At 39.9% G+C, this 15,770-nt stretch overlaps 1 protein-coding gene across 6 annotated transcripts in view; it reads left to right on the top strand.

The window, feature by feature from the left end:
* LOC105691856 (triple functional domain protein) overlaps window positions 1–15,770 on the top strand; it is a 35,855-nt gene that overhangs the window by 6,316 nt on the left and 13,769 nt on the right. For all 6 annotated transcript variants that reach the window (XM_012410608.3, XM_012410607.3, XM_012410606.3 and 3 more), the window contains 14 exons: window positions 128–306; window positions 396–543; window positions 635–826; window positions 901–1,104; window positions 1,202–1,486; window positions 1,567–1,893; window positions 1,986–2,397; window positions 2,501–2,739; window positions 2,820–3,121; window positions 3,197–3,443; window positions 3,525–3,716; window positions 3,794–4,057; window positions 4,136–4,492; window positions 9,816–10,116. In XM_012410608.3, the coding sequence (XP_012266031.2) occupies window positions 128–306; window positions 396–543; window positions 635–826; window positions 901–1,104; window positions 1,202–1,486; window positions 1,567–1,893; window positions 1,986–2,397; window positions 2,501–2,739; window positions 2,820–3,121; window positions 3,197–3,443; window positions 3,525–3,716; window positions 3,794–4,057; window positions 4,136–4,492; window positions 9,816–10,116 (3,649 nt within the window). The remainder of the gene's footprint in view (window positions 1–127; window positions 307–395; window positions 544–634; window positions 827–900; window positions 1,105–1,201; window positions 1,487–1,566; window positions 1,894–1,985; window positions 2,398–2,500; window positions 2,740–2,819; window positions 3,122–3,196; window positions 3,444–3,524; window positions 3,717–3,793; window positions 4,058–4,135; window positions 4,493–9,815; window positions 10,117–15,770) is intronic.

The raw sequence follows: 15,770 nt of genomic DNA, 5'->3' as shown, positions 1-15,770 counted from the left end.
AATATTAATATTGCTTAATTTTGAACTATGCATGGGGTTTGTGTTTTTTACGGATAACTCTGGAACATTAATACATATTCAGAATATCAAAATGTATGCGTGAACTAATCACATTAAAATTGTATAGAGTCAAGAAGGACATGTCCTAGATGGACGCGGCGGTATGAGTGGGAACCCAGCTGAAGATTACAGTGCAGGTGCATCGCATGTCTTAGCTGTTATACATCAGATACTTGGACACCATAGGGCATTGGAAGCTCGATGGCATTCCCGAAAAGTCAAATTGCACCAACGACTTGCTTTGAGGTGGGTTATTAACATACATATATTCTGTTGTTTGATTTTCTTTAGTATTTAATTAATTTTTCGAAATCTAAAATCATTTTATCGAACAGGCTATTTCAAGAGGACGTGAAACAGGTTCTGGACTGGTTGACAAACCATGGTGAAGTTTTTATAAGGAAGAACACCGGGGTGGGTCGTAATCTGCAAAAAGCGAGAGTCTACCAGAAGAGCCATGAGCACTTTGAGAATGTTGCGCAGGTAAAGTTTTGCTCAAAAAATAGTTTCACATTTTGAAATAAAACTATCAAAGTTTACTCAAAACTATTTATTTTCTGTAATTATCCCACAGAATACTTACACAAATGCAACAAAGTTACTAACCGCAGCTGAGGAACTGGCGCATACGGGAGAATGTGCCGCAGATGAAATTTATGCCGTGGCTCAGGAATTAGAAGCACATGTTAGCAGTTTTGCAGCAAGAGTTGAACAACGACGTCGTAGACTTGACTTGGCTGTCGTTTTTTACACTCACGAAAAAGAGGTGAATTTTAAAACAAAGAAACTTTTTGAAAATTTCTCCATAATTCCATTAATCATTCTTCTGTATCACGGTAGCTCAGCGGATGGGTGGATGAATTGCGGCAAGAACTCCAACAAGACGAGGTAGCGGAGAGCTTGGAAACCGCAGAAAGGCTCTTGGACCAATGTGCTCAGCACAGATCTTCTTGCCTCGAGGCTTGTGCTTCAACAATTGCTCAGGGAGAAGCACTTCTTCAAGAACTCAGAGATTCGACAGATGCTCCTGACACAACAGGATCTGTGAGTAATTGAACAATAATTATTTCAAATCTATCTATTTAAATTTTCTGCAACTAAGTCCTTTAGCTTGACATCTTCATTTGTATGTTGTATTCAGGTTTCTGCAGTAGAAGCTGCACTAGACAGACTATCCGGGCTCCGTCAGGAACTTGAGGAATTATGGGCGACCAGAAAATTAAGATTAGAGTTATGCCTGCGGTTACGGGTCTTCGAAAGAGATGCACTGGAGGCCAGTGGTCAGTTGGAAATGTGGGCGCAAGAGCTACAAGGTCCTCCTCGAGAAGGCTCTCCCGAACAATTGCTCCGGGTGCACAACGATGGTGTTGCTCACATGCAAAATACTGCTTTTCAAGTGTTGCAGCAGGGTCAAGAATTAGCGCAGGTATACAAAACCGAACGTCATCACTGTTTTTGCCCGCGGTTCTACTCTGGGAGTTAATATAATTGACGTTTATTTGATAGGTTTTGGAACAAGCTGGTGTCTGCATTATGGCGGACGGGCAGCATAGTGCTTCGGCAAGAGTTCAAGTTCTCCTTGAGTTTTTGAACGAACGTGAAATGGATGCCGAAGATCTTGCCGAAATGCGGCGAGTTCGATTAGAACAAGCTGCTCAATTGGTCCAACTACAAGCTGACGCGACACACGTAGCCAACTGGATTCGCAATGGAGAAGCTATGCTTTTAGCATCGCTGAGGGTCCCAGAAAATCTTCAAGATGCTGAGCAGCTGCGTTTGGAACATGAGCAATTTCAAGTGGCTATCGAAAAAACTCACACATCCGCTGTTCAGGTACCAACGTTTTACCTATGTTTTTTTTATCTTTTTTCACTTGAACTGGAAAACAGTATCTTAAAATTTTCCGAATCGTCTTAATCCCACAGGTGAAACATAGAGCAGACGCATTGGTCAGCGCAAATCACTATGATCCAAAGAGTATCAGAGACGTAGCAGAAGATGTGACAAAAAGATGGCAACAGCTGGTGACATGTGCTGAAGAAAGACACAAACTAGTAACAGCTAGTATAAACTTTTACAAAACAGCGGAACAGGTGCGCTCGGTCCTCGACAGCCTGGAGAGAGAATACAGGCGAGATGAAGATTGGTGCGCTAGCGGAGATAAAGGAGGACAAGTCCCCACTCTTGTCGGAAAACATCAGGAGCAAAAAGAAGCCTTCCTAAAAGCTTGCACTCTGGTCCGACGAACTGCCGAAACTTTTCTCAAATATACAAATCGGAGTTTGCAATTCTACAGCTACCAAACAAGCAGTGCTGGTTCTGAAAATAAAGTTAAAAGTGAGTAAAATTTGAATTTCTTTTTCTTCATAAAATGAATTTCACTCAAAATGTTATTAATTTTCATTGTTTTTCTATTCGTTTTTTTCTGTTACCCTTATAGATATTTTGGAGGAGTTGCTGAGCAAAGAAAACAAAGTACTCGAGCATTGGACGCAGCGGAAAAAGCGACTCGATCAGTGCCATCAATATGTATTATTCGAACGCAGCGCAAAACAGGCTCTGGAATGGATCCGAGAAACTGGAGAACTTTACCTGGCTACACATACTAATGTTGGGAAAAATCGTGCCGAAAATGAACAGCTATTACAGGAACACAATGAATTCAAAGGAGCCGCAAAGGTTGGAATTCTGACCTTTTCCCTGAAGAGTCTTATCGTTAATCCGTAGTGAATACTGACTGTCTCTATCATTTTTCGTAGGAAACTCGGGAAAGAGTAAAATTGCTAATACAATTAGCGGATAATTTAGTCGAAAAGGGGCATGCTCATGCAGCAGCAATCAAGCAATCTGTTGCCGAGGTAGATCAGCGTTACAAGGATTTCAGCTTGCGCATGGACTGTTATAAAACCCAAATTGAAGGCGATTTGGGAATTCAGTCGGATGATGGGCATAAAGATCTTGCGATAGACAGGAACTCAGATCCTCTTCTAGAAGAAAAGATCAAGGGCAAAGATTTGAAAGAACTTAATGAAGAAAAACGAAGATCCGCTCGGCGAAAAGAGTGAGTTCAGTTGGCGCTTTCTATTTTATCTTCATAGTTACTCGAGCATGACTAACATTTCCATTCTTGTTCCAGGTTTATAATGGCCGAACTCTTGCAAACTGAACGTACCTACGTGAAAGATTTGGAGACTTGTATCCGCTGCTTTTTCGAGGAAACTAAAAGTGGTCGTGGTAGTGTTCCAGCTGGACTGCAAGGACGAGAGTCATTGATATTCAGTAACATGGAAGAAATCTATCAATTCCATTGCGATATATTTTTACGCGAACTGGAAAAGTATGAGACTATGCCGGAGGACGTTGGTCATTGTTTTGTCACTTGGGTGAGGTTTACATTACCATAATTTGTTCCGCTCGAATCTTATCAGTTTTACACAAGAACTAACAAAGAATTTTTTATTCAGGCTGCGAAATTCGACATGTACGTGACTTACTGTAAAAGTAAGCCAGAAAGTAATCAGTTGCTCGTTGCTCACGGTGGAACCTGGTTCGAAGACTTGCAGCGTAAGCACAGAGTCGAACATCCCATCGCTGCGTATCTGATAAAACCTGTTCAGAGGATCACGAAGTATCAACTGCTACTAAAGGATCTACAGGTACTGAGATTGCCGATTTTTGAATTTACTCAATCTTTGATCACAAATACATATCAATATTCAACATTCCATATAAGGCTTGCTGTCAAGAAGGTCAAGGAGAAATCAAAGACGGTCTAGAAGTTATGCTCAACGTGCCTAAAAAAGCAAACGACGCTTTACACTTGAGTCTCCTGGAGGGATGCGATGTCAGGATAGATACACTCGGAGATGTTGTACTTCAAGATTCATTCACGGTTTGGGATCCAAAACAATTGATAAGGAAAGGTAGAGATCGGCACATCTTCTTGTTCGAATTATATTTGCTTTTCAGTAAAGAAGTCAAAGACTCCGCAGGAAAGGTGAGTAAACTAAAGCGAATTTTTCCACGATTAAACGAACACGCGAGAGATGATTATGTGATATTTTTCCGTTCATAGGTGAAGTACATCTACAAAAGTCGATTGATGACCTCTGAGCTAGGAGTGACCGAGCACATCGAGGGTGACGAATGCAAATTTGCTGTTTGGACCGGCCGAGCCCCAACCAGTGATACCCGCGTCGTACTCAGAGCGAATTCACTGGAAGCTAAGCAGTTATGGGTCAAGAGACTCAGAGAAGTTATTCAGGAGACGTACTTCAGTTTGAGCATGCCTAAGAGTCCTGCGAAGAAGAGTTCTAGTCAACGATCGAGCAGAGATCTTGAAGAGTGTGCATCTCTAGACGATAGCGTTGAAAATCTTGACAGAAACTCGCTAGCATCCTTCGGTTCGACGAATACCACAGACTCCGACAAGGTAAGAGATGTCTGTTTATTGGTCGCTTTTACAATCGATCGCTATGATCCGATTGTTTGCAGTTGATGTCGAAACTATAGCTTTGTGTTACGTATTTACTTTGACTGTCATCTCCAGATGTTATCCGGAACGTTGAACAAACGATAAAATTCGCTTAATTAAACTTCCACGGTATTGTCGTATTGCATAATAAATTCACTTTTGTGCGAAGACGATAAATTTACGGGAAAATACAACCGGTAGCCACGCTCAAAAGCTACAGCGGTCTGCTTAGATACATAAGCTTACCGCTGACTTGTTTACAAAAAAAACATTTGGCTCGCTGTCCGTCAATCCCTATACACTTTACACGAGTCCGATCGTAAATTTTAAAGGCATTTTTAGCGCTCAACCAAAACTATTTTACTTTTGTATAAAATTACCAAGGTACGAGATATCTATATCTATTCGCAAATCCATATGTCGACACTTTCCGTCTTGTCCTTTATCTCTTCCGCCTATTGACCTTCCGATAAGAAGAAATTCTTGCGCGTTCGCGGTTGAGGCTGCAAAGAAAAAAAAATACAAACGGGATGCATTTTGTCGTTGGTTGATATACAGCGGCAAGGTGACGTTCGCTTGCTCAATATTCTGAGAGCTTTGTTTATCTCTTTATTGTTCCATTTTTGCTCTGTCCTAGATCAAAATATTCGTACCCTCGACATAGTGCGTCTGCCCATGGTTACTTTGAAAATTCTTCGTTAAAAGCAAAAAACTTGAAAATTATTTTTGTTCCAAAGAGTTCGCCCCAGTGACTGAGGTGTCTTTTTTCTTCAGCATTCTACCGTCGAAGAAAAAACCGCAATGCGCTACGACGTTATCAGCTAAAAATCGATTTGCGGAGTTCCCAACTTTTTTTCCTCCCCTCGACGCACGCCATTTTTGTGCTTTAAACTTCAACTTTATTTTCGTAATCTAACGTGTTATTTTTTTTCAATATTCTTCGTATCGCATAGGATCTGATCGGGAAGAAGGGAAAATGCTAACAACGGTCGAAATCTCGAAGCATCCGATTACCGGTAATCAGATAATTGAACCATACGGTAATCCCCCAGGTTGCCAGAGGTTTCCAAAAAGCCGCCGTATGTTCTTCGCAGGCGCGAAATGCACCAGGATTCGGTATCGTTCTGGTATCCTGCGAATCGAATGTTCTTTACGAATCGGAGGACGCGCGACGATTCCAAATTCTACAGGGCAAGCGCGTTGCTCGCGTTGTTCTCCGTACATGTGGATCGATCCTTTTGAAACGCCTCTTTGCCGTTGGCCGTAGAACCAACCTGAACCCGAAACTTAAACCTATAGTATCACCTATACCGTACAGCTGGTGCTGGTAGAGACCAAGAAAGCTACCAATATTCCCCATTGCCGGCATCAACGCGCCATCGCGCTGCCGTCATCTACTCCCGGTTTATATGCGCGGATCTCACGACCTACGCCCGACGCCCGGGCGAACGACAACGCCGGTTCCGTAGGACGATCAGAGCAGGAGGAATGAGGACCAACCAGTGTCACCGCGACTCTCGGACTCAACGGAGCCCAAAACTCCGCAAATCATATACAAATATATAGATTACAAATTAATACACGAAGATATCCGCTACGAATATCTGGAAACAGTTTAAACGAGTGATGAGTCAGATGAGCTGAAAAATACGAGCCATACCTGCATGGTTTTTCCATGGGTAAAAACTCGTAAACCATATAAGAAACGAACGGCGTTCCGTTTTACCCCGATACAAAAAAGACAAAAAAAAAAAAACAAATATATCACCCCTTTCGGGATTTCGACAAGTAATCGTGCTTTACGAATAAAAGTGCGGCGGGCGGATTAATATCATCTGTCATCATGGACAGGTTCAATTTTCTGACTAACACCGAGAAGGAGCAAGGACGTTGGTGTTCTAACGCGTCTTCTTTTCACCAGACGCGGAATAATTCTAGCAACGTTACGATCGAATGAGTAAGAAGAGTAAAGGGGTCGAATTGAGGAGAGAGTCGAAAAATTTTTTTAAAAAAAGAAACAAAAAAAAATTTTTTAATGAATAAATTATCGAAATATTCGTATCGCGTCGACGTTGATCCTTGACGAAATTACGTGAATTACGTTGAGTGCGGATCATCGCGCGAATAAATAATACACAAACAATAATGTCGTCGTCGACGAGCAAATCATCTTCGATTGCGCAAAAGGCGAGGAGAAAAATATCATTGCCATGGTTTAGACAGGGTTCCGTTGCTCCGCCGCACCCTGCTCTTGCCAGACAACACACCATCGATACTCCGGGTTCCTTCCAGGCAAGACTTCTTCGACGGCAACCTTCCCTTTCCCAGGTAGAAATATAAATTCTCATCTCTCCGGGTGATCCGATGTAGCCCTAGCCATCCGATTACGCGTAATACCCACCCCGGTAATTCTCGATCCCCTATACTTTTCCCGCAGATGAAGAAGAAGAAAAAAAAACAAAAACAAAAAAAAAAAAAAAATATACCCTCCCAAGGATTTTCACAACCCTTCAAAGATTTATTCGGTGACGTGGGTTGTCGGTCGCGTGAGAAATGATTTTTTTTCTTTATTCCCGATACGATTGCGAGAAACGTTCCAATAGAAAATGGACTTATACATTTTATAGTAACGTCGATTCGTTGTTTTATTCGTTTAATTTCAATTGGAATATCGCCTCTACCGCGTCCGCGTATGCTCAACTTTTGACCTTTGATTCACGAAGGGTGAACTTGGCAGGGAAAGGAGAGACGCCGGGTCGCAGATGGGATCTCGACCTTGACGTATTTGTTATACATACACCTTTGAAATGCATAAATCCTCAGCCTTGTTTTTCTACACCTACGCGAATTGTTATAGATATTACATCTATTAGAAATCGTATGCATATAATATCTCTGTTATCCGCAATCTTATGCAATAATGTTTTAAAAACTCACATCATTCGCGTCATTCGATATTATATAGGAATATGGGCACCTATATGCTTGATTGATTTCAAATCCTCTGCAACTCTAAACGTTCTACAACCTTCGAGACTACTTTCCTTATACGAACGCAACTTATCCGTAACGAAACTAATGATATTCCGTCAATTAGAAATATAAATCTTTATACCTTCGCCGGTACTTTTTTTTTCTCTCTCCTTTTTTCTTTTTGTCTTCATTCTTTGAAACGCGGTGTTAATTATTACGGAAAATTGAAATACCGACGAAAATTTTTGCCTTGCATAATTTCGGCAGATGTCATTCGTCAGACGTCACGGTGTACTTTAGGTCTAATCGCGCTCACGATCGCAACGTTTGAGTGTTTTATCGGAAAGCGTCAGTCACTGATGAGAGCAGGAAAAATAGAAGAGAAAAAAAGTGAAAAAAAAAAAAAAAAATCACAGGGAAAAAGGTGTAACGGTGGCAACGTCGTCGGAAGGATTATCATAAATTAATAAGCAAATTTGCCTTGGGTTGGATCTATATTGATATATGAAATGATATTTGATAATTTGAAAACTAAAAATAAATTTTAGGTATAAAATTTGTACGTAAAAGAAAAAAGGAGTTATTTGTACAGGTTTAGGAAGAAAAATCGGATTATGTGTTCTTGGATTAATGCGGATTATTTATAACTTGACAGTTTATTCTCTTTTCCCCGTTTTCATAAACGCTTCTAAATTCTTACCTTCAACCCTCGCGCACGCGGTGTAATATATGTATACGTGTGTGTATGAAAATTAAACGCAAACGCGAACGTATATATATTATATAAACCTAATCGGAATTTATACGTTTCTCCAGCTAGACTTAATGAAATTCCCTATTCTCTCTACGTCGACTCTGCGCTATCTTCTGCTATCCTCTTCCCTTATCTTCTCTTCTAGTTTTGCTATTTATAGATCCCAACACGTCTGAATCTCCTCTGCATAAATGCGTATACCCACAGGTATATATTACCTACCTAATCGAGTACATCGCCCCTAGTTCATTAAATTATAGCAGAAATATTCAGTCCGATTTCAGAAAAAATAACAACCAACAGATATTACCACTTGGCCAATTTTTGGATACTTATCGTTTTCTTGTTTTATCTTATCTTCTATCGATGAAAATAATTATTCTTTACAAATTATTTAGAAAATTTTCCCTCCCAATAAGGCGATGACCCTTTTTGCGAACAATGATATTCGTTTAAATTCAACTCATTGAATTCCATATATAGAATCGGATTCGAAAATGTCTTTACGTAATGAGGGTGAAACATAAGTAATAAGAAGGACCACGAACACGATGTTGGTGGTTGTTGTTCGTAACGGTCGATAAGGTGTCACTGGGTTGTCACGAACCTGTCAGAAACTGGCAGCAACAGAAGAAGAAGTAGCAAAAGCAAAAGCAAAAGCAGAAGCGAAGCTAGGCGGAAGGTTTTACCTCTTTGAATTCACGGTCCGTCAAGCGACTAACGTCGTTTTAACCCCCCGCAGTTACGTTTGTTCCGTCGTTGGTTGGTTGGTTGGTTGGTTGGTTGGTGGATTGGACCATGCCGCGTTGTCGCGTGGTTTTCAAAACCTCGGTTATAAACATTACGTTTAAATAAGTTGCCCGAAAACGGGCCTTTCCGAATCACTGATCTCCACTGACGGCCTCACATCTCTACCGTGAAATTTAAGTCATGTTTCACTTTCATAAAAAAAAAAAAAAATACAAAAGTAAACAAGTTAGTTCCTTCATTTACAAATTTTTTGACATGAGAATTTTTCTATTTCAAAAGGGTATAATCATCGCGAAAAGAATTTGAAAAAATGAGGAGAAAAAACCGTTTTTTTTTTTAATACACTGCTTGTACAAAAGCGCGATGATTTCCTTGACTTTTTCTTTCTCGTATTTAGCGATGAGTCATGTGCGTAACATCCTATATAGTTTATGCGTACATATTTTTAAACCGCGCAACGGTCGTGGTAAAATAAAGTGACGAATGGAGGAAGATAATTATGAATAATAAGATGTTGTACGCGTTGCATATGGTGTACGTATGGTGCAGATTGAAAAAAATTTCGGAAGACTGATTCCGCCTCTTATATAATTTCTATTTTCGATTCAATTATTTTTCTTAGTATATGTGTATCCGTAGCATACAAACATCGATTCCTAATTTTGGAAATGTGGTTTTCACCTGTGAGTTCCCACGCACCATTCCAATGATTGTTTATCGTTTTATCGTACATTAATTAGCAAACTACGTGCATCGTACGAATTATGTTATTAAAATAATTTTCAAATTCATTTACCAAATTAGACGGGGGTGGCGGAGATGACATGGGTAGTTGCGGACCATTCGGCAGCACCCGGTTCTCGAGAACTCTCGGTTTCCAAGGGACAGCAAGTGGAGGTTCTCGAAAACGGAAGCGGAGAGTGGACTCTGGTTCGTCTCTCCTTAGCACCCGGACAACCCGACCCTCCGCAAGAAGGTCTTGTGCCAACCAGTGTCCTCAAACAACCGCCAACAACAGCTTGCAAGACTTCACCGTCCAGGAAAGCACCGTCGCAATCGGCGGTTGCTGCTATTGCTCAACAGTCCGTTACAGCGGAAGATACCGGTGAGTAAATTCTAACGATTTTTTTCATCCCCCAAATCGAATGACAGCGAATCAAATGTAATGCCCGCAATCGGGTCCCACGATCGCTCGATGAAAACAAAAAGAAAAAAAACAACGAGAAAGGAAAAGCGCTAATCGTTAACAAATAGGTTACTCACAAGCTGCGCTACGAAAAGAACAACAAAAAAAAACGGGGGAGTCCGCTCGTAATGAATCTCTCGTTTTGCAGTCAGATAACGAGAGAGAATTGTGCAGATTACAATGTACACACGTAACGTATACTGGACACACGCCGGAAATGGAGCGTCGCTTTGTAATTTTCTTTTTTTTTTTTTCTCGTTTTCCTCTGCTTATTTCTCTCTCCTTTTTTTACACGATTTCTATTCTACGCTTCTTTAATTACCTCCCGCTATTCGGGGTCGACTGTGATTTTTTTTCGCACCCACAATTATCGCGGGTCGTACCTCCTCCCCGACCATAAATAACAAGGCGTAAAAATTTCCTCCGCACGAAGCGAATTGATATTCGAACGAAGAGAAGTCGCGTTTATTTTTCGAATTTAGTGTATAGACGCTCTTTATTCGAGCGATTAATGAAGACTAGGGGGTTTAATACGAGAGTGTGAAATACCTAATTTTTCCTAATTCCAACTGATTGTGAGAGGATATAAGCGTACCCATTATTGTACCTGCTTCTGTGTACGTTTTCATTCGCTGGTAAAAATTAGAGAGAAAAGAAAATAGGTAGAACGAAAATGGGATCAACGTCATCGTGAAAAGAATTTACGTCCATTATTTGCGATTTTAGTTTCACTCGTTAAAACTATAAAAAAGAAGAAAAGAAGAGAATTGAATCTGCTGTTGAAGGTTAGATTCGATTAGTTATTTTTAATAGGTAAATTTATCGCAGAGTACCAGACGTCCAGGGAGTAATAGACTCCCCGATTTTTCTTGTTTCTAGTTTTCTATATTCCTTTTTTTCAATAGCTATATCGAGACCCATTGATTCCGTTCCTCTCTCTTCCTCCCCCATCCCATCTCATCCCCCTACGCCACCCTATCCCTTTAATTTGGGAACGGGATAATTTTGTTTTTTCTCTCCATCGATTGTAGTGTATTTTTTTGAATTTCATTCATCGTCAGATGCACGTGAACATTTGCGGACAATCCATCGGAACATGTGGCTACTTGGATACCTAGTTTTGATTAATTAAAAAACCTAGTTTTTTAGACGCGTACGACGTACATTTGAATAATAATCTGTCCGATTCACATCGTTGATCGAAGTCAGTTATGAGTTATTTATCGACATAATAATATACGTGTACAATGTGTCGTATATATATATATATATGAAAAATTTACATATACCTACATAAATTTATCGAGCGTCTATTTATAGCGTAAAAATGTATATGTATAATAACATAATCTATATCGCGGTCGGAAATTTTTTTTTTTTTTCCTCAAATCATGCAACGATTATTATAATCGAAGGAATTATCCGAGCGGGCGGGTACTCACCCTAATTCGGTTCTGTAATTAATTTTTAATTAGCCAAACTAACGAATTATCGCCTTCTAAGAATTCAACTATAGCCTCCCTACTTATAAATTATTTATACGGTGTATTATTACCTACGCAGGATGTTCCTACAGATATTGCGAGTAAATAAAAATATATTATAATAAAAGAATAAGGAAAATAAATAAATAAAATAACGCAGATACGCGCATAAAACGATTATTATTCGCGTTACGAAATATTCGAAGCATCTACATAAACGTATAAACTGATACGTGGGTATAATAATATTGTATGTGTACACACTACAGATACCGAGAGTAGTTGACACGTACATTTCTTGCTATCTTTCATTTGTTACGTACGAACTCACGTACCTCAGGTAAAATCAAACGCTCTTATGTGGGTATGCGTTATACCTCTTCGGACATTTTTTTTCCGGCTCATTGTCAGTTTGCAGAAAATTTTCTTACACCAATTACGGTAGACGTTTCGCTGCTTCTACTTCAGGAATTACTTTCCTCCTACTTTCTTCTCGTTTTATTTTATTTTATTTTTTTTCCGTTTGTGTTGTTTAAAAAATTTTGCTTATCGATAAGTATGTAATCTACATTGTGCAAGGTGTAATTCGGTTTTAATTTGTCACTAATTAGCTGTGATTACGCGATATGTTAATTCGATTGCAATTGTTGACCGTTGCCAGTGAGTATAACGTACCTTTTTCTTTTTATTTATTTATTTAATTAGTTTTACATCGTGCGTTGAAAAAATTTCAATCTAAAACCAAATTATTGAAATATAATAATGATGCTTTTGTTTATTGTAACGAGAGATTTTTTTTGTCGCTTTTCTTTCGTCACTCTCGTTTCAAGTGGGAAATCTAAGATGACCTATTTTCTATTTAGTTTTTCTCTCTTCTGGCATAAATCCAACGAACATAAAATCCTAATTCCATGTAGATCGCGTGTATGGGTATAACTTGTGTACCACGTGTTACGTGAATATAAGGCGTAGACGTGTGGAATTTCGTAACGTTGACCTAAAATTACTTAACGATAATTTTTAGGATAATTTCGATGTTGTCTTTTTTCCCCTTTTTTCTTTGCCGGTAACGCGCACGTGTTAACGGCCTCCAATTCTTCTCTTCGCTGCGATCATAATTCGTTTTTAAAATCCTCCTCCGTTCTTTATTTTCTTTCTTACTATCCTTTCATCTTTTACTCTGCTCGCATACCTAATTATTGCACGCGGTGATGAATATAAATAAATTTTTATTTCGCTATCTCTAAACGTCACAATACTCCATTCTATTTATATACACTTTTCAAAATCCCCCACGATATAAGCCCATCTCGTTCTAATCTATATCCTATATCAATATTATACATACGATTTTTAATTTTCCTTGGTCTTTTTTTATCTTGTTCTCTATTTTTTTTTTTTTTTTTTATTACCATCGTTAAATATCGAGTACATTAAACAACATACGTTCACCCTTAATGGAAAATAGGAATAAAAAAAGAAAATATTCGGATCGTTGTCGGTTCGATTAACTTGTGTCTTTACGTCTATACGTGTAACACTTTATGGGAACTCCTCGTAAATTCGTAATAGTACAGAGCTATGATATTCTGGCGTAGGTATAACGACCGATCAGTTTCGCACAACGAGACATGTTACCTCGCTACAGAAAGAAGGAAATAAATAAAAGGAAAGAAACAATTTTTTACTTCGTCTATCCGGTTATGCAACTGCATCTGCGATTTTTCATTTATCTCTTTCCTAAATTTCATGATTTCTCATAACGTCAACGATGACAATAATGACGATTATCGCCGATTTCGGCATTTCTTTTGTCGTTCGAATGCCTCTGGAAATCGGGCCTTCCACCCCTGCAGCGACTGGCTACCCGCAACCCAAATGTCACGAAATTTTTGACGCGGGTTGCGATTAGTCACGCGTTACCGGTGTCGCAACTCAATTTCCACGTACATACATATATATTCAAAGTATGGGAACTACAATTATCTATATACATATACAAGGATCAATCGGTTCGATTTATATGGGCGAAGGGGAAGAGTAGAGGGAAAGGATTTTTCATTATGTACAGAGATTATCGCACTCCGGTCTAGAGCGATGGAAAATTTCCGCTTTTATCGTTAGTTGATTTTAATTTTTGGATATTTCTATGGTACGAGTGAGAGAGAATGTTTGCGGCGAAAAATTGTATACGCGTAAATAGGTGTAGGTATAACTGGGTAAATATGTGGACTTCTACCACCTGAGTGCTTTTGGGATTGTTTGAGTTTCCGGTCTTGACTTCGAACCCTTGGTCTTTTCTTTATTCCGGTGATACGTTTCAGGTGGCTAACTTTACCCCACCGTAATCTCGGAATCTAATTGTTCTCGGCAGGGGTTACAACGTAGCTATAGTATACGTGCATCGAACCCCGAGGACCGGAACGACGTGGAAACCACGAAAGTGAGCGAAATTATAACCGATCGCTATTAATTAATCGCGATTCCATTTATCTGTAATAGTTTGTTGTTGTTGTTGTTTTTTTTTTTTTTTTTTTTTTTTTTTCTCTCTACCTTCGAAAAGCGGAAGCCACGATTTTGAAGCTCTTTTATTTTCAATTCTCCAGTCGGGGCTGTCTTTTCGTTTCTATTGATCCTCAAAAATTGGATGAAAATAATTAGTGCGCGTTAAGTCTGTTCGCGGAATCTGAATACACCTGCGTTATTTTAATAGAAAAAGAGAAAAAGGATCCCCTCACGAAAATTAACCATCACGCAACCAATCGGAATACACACATTCGCCCGTTGAACATACCTACGTACCACGCGCCACGCCTACGAAATTATTTTTAACTGAAACTTCATGTACCTGCTCAGGTTGAAATTCGAAAATCGTCACCTGTATCGGTTGATTCTGTTGCGAAACGTCGAAGCTAAAGGAACATCGGAGCGTACGTCGTTGACTCGCGTGAGTCGAAGTGCATCAAAGTTCTCCACTAAATCAAACAATTTGTTGATGAATTTCAACAAGCGCGGAAATGAAGCCTGAAAGATTTTCGCGGAGTCCGTTGAACTCGTCGTTCAATAATCGTGACAAATCTACGCACGGTGATACGAATTCTACTTCTCTGCGGCGTACCGAGGCTCCAAAATATTCGGACTGTCCGTCCGGTGCCGGTATTATTTTCAAAGGACGCCGACTGAAATTCAACTCTTTCAAAAAATCGAACCATCTCATCGATCATCGATCGGGATTAACAGTGGGTGCGAATAACGGGATATTTTTGATAGAAAAAGTTGGAGGTAATTTATAATTCTCCTTTTTCTCTCCTCCCCGTTCTCATTTACGGAAGTATTCGGGGTAAGGTATGTGACTATGATATAGTAATAAGGATGTCAAGAGTGATCCGCACTTGCCGAAGGGCGTGGGAAGTTTAGGGCGCCCCGGGATCCCGAGGGTCGAGTATAAGTAATTCGCTCAAGTTTTACTCGCATCAATGAATCCCCCGCCGGATTTTCATTGCGGATTTCTTATTCCGTTTCCCTCATCCGATTGTTTCTTTCATTTTCATATCTTATTTTCAACCTTTTTTTTTTTTAAATATATTTTCAGAAAAATTGGGCAAAAACAAGCCTCGCAAAAATTCGAAAAGAGAAAGTGAAAAAGACGTCAGGATATTTTCCGGAGGGGCTGAAGGGGATTGTACGGAACTACAGGGTTCGCGATTGGTTACGTTTTTACGATCGGGATCGTTACAACGCGTATGATAGTAATGTGCGGGCTATTAGATGAAAAAATGATTAAGGTGTACGCGATACCTGTACGTATATGTGTGTGCGCGATGTGTATCGTATGGGACATGGGTGGTATAGAGAAGAGGCCTGGTCCTTGCCACCCGCCGTTGCTCCGACGATCAATACGCGTGTCCTTGACCAGTTCGCAGCCTCCCTTCGGGCGGTCGGCCGCGCGACGACCTATCACAATTCGCACACCCCGCGATTCTCTCTCTCTCTCTCTCTCTCTCTTAACCTCACCCTCACCCTTACCCTTATATCCGAGCACGCATCCTACACGTATACGCACCCAGAAATTAACCCGAGCCACTCGAT

Source organism: Athalia rosae, chromosome 3 (assembly GCF_917208135.1).
Source record: "Athalia rosae chromosome 3, iyAthRosa1.1, whole genome shotgun sequence".
In the NCBI taxonomy this organism is placed as follows: Eukaryota; Metazoa; Arthropoda; class Insecta; order Hymenoptera; family Athaliidae; genus Athalia; species Athalia rosae.
The sequence above is the reverse complement of the archived record's forward strand: the minus strand, read 5'-3'. Positions and strand labels throughout refer to the sequence as shown.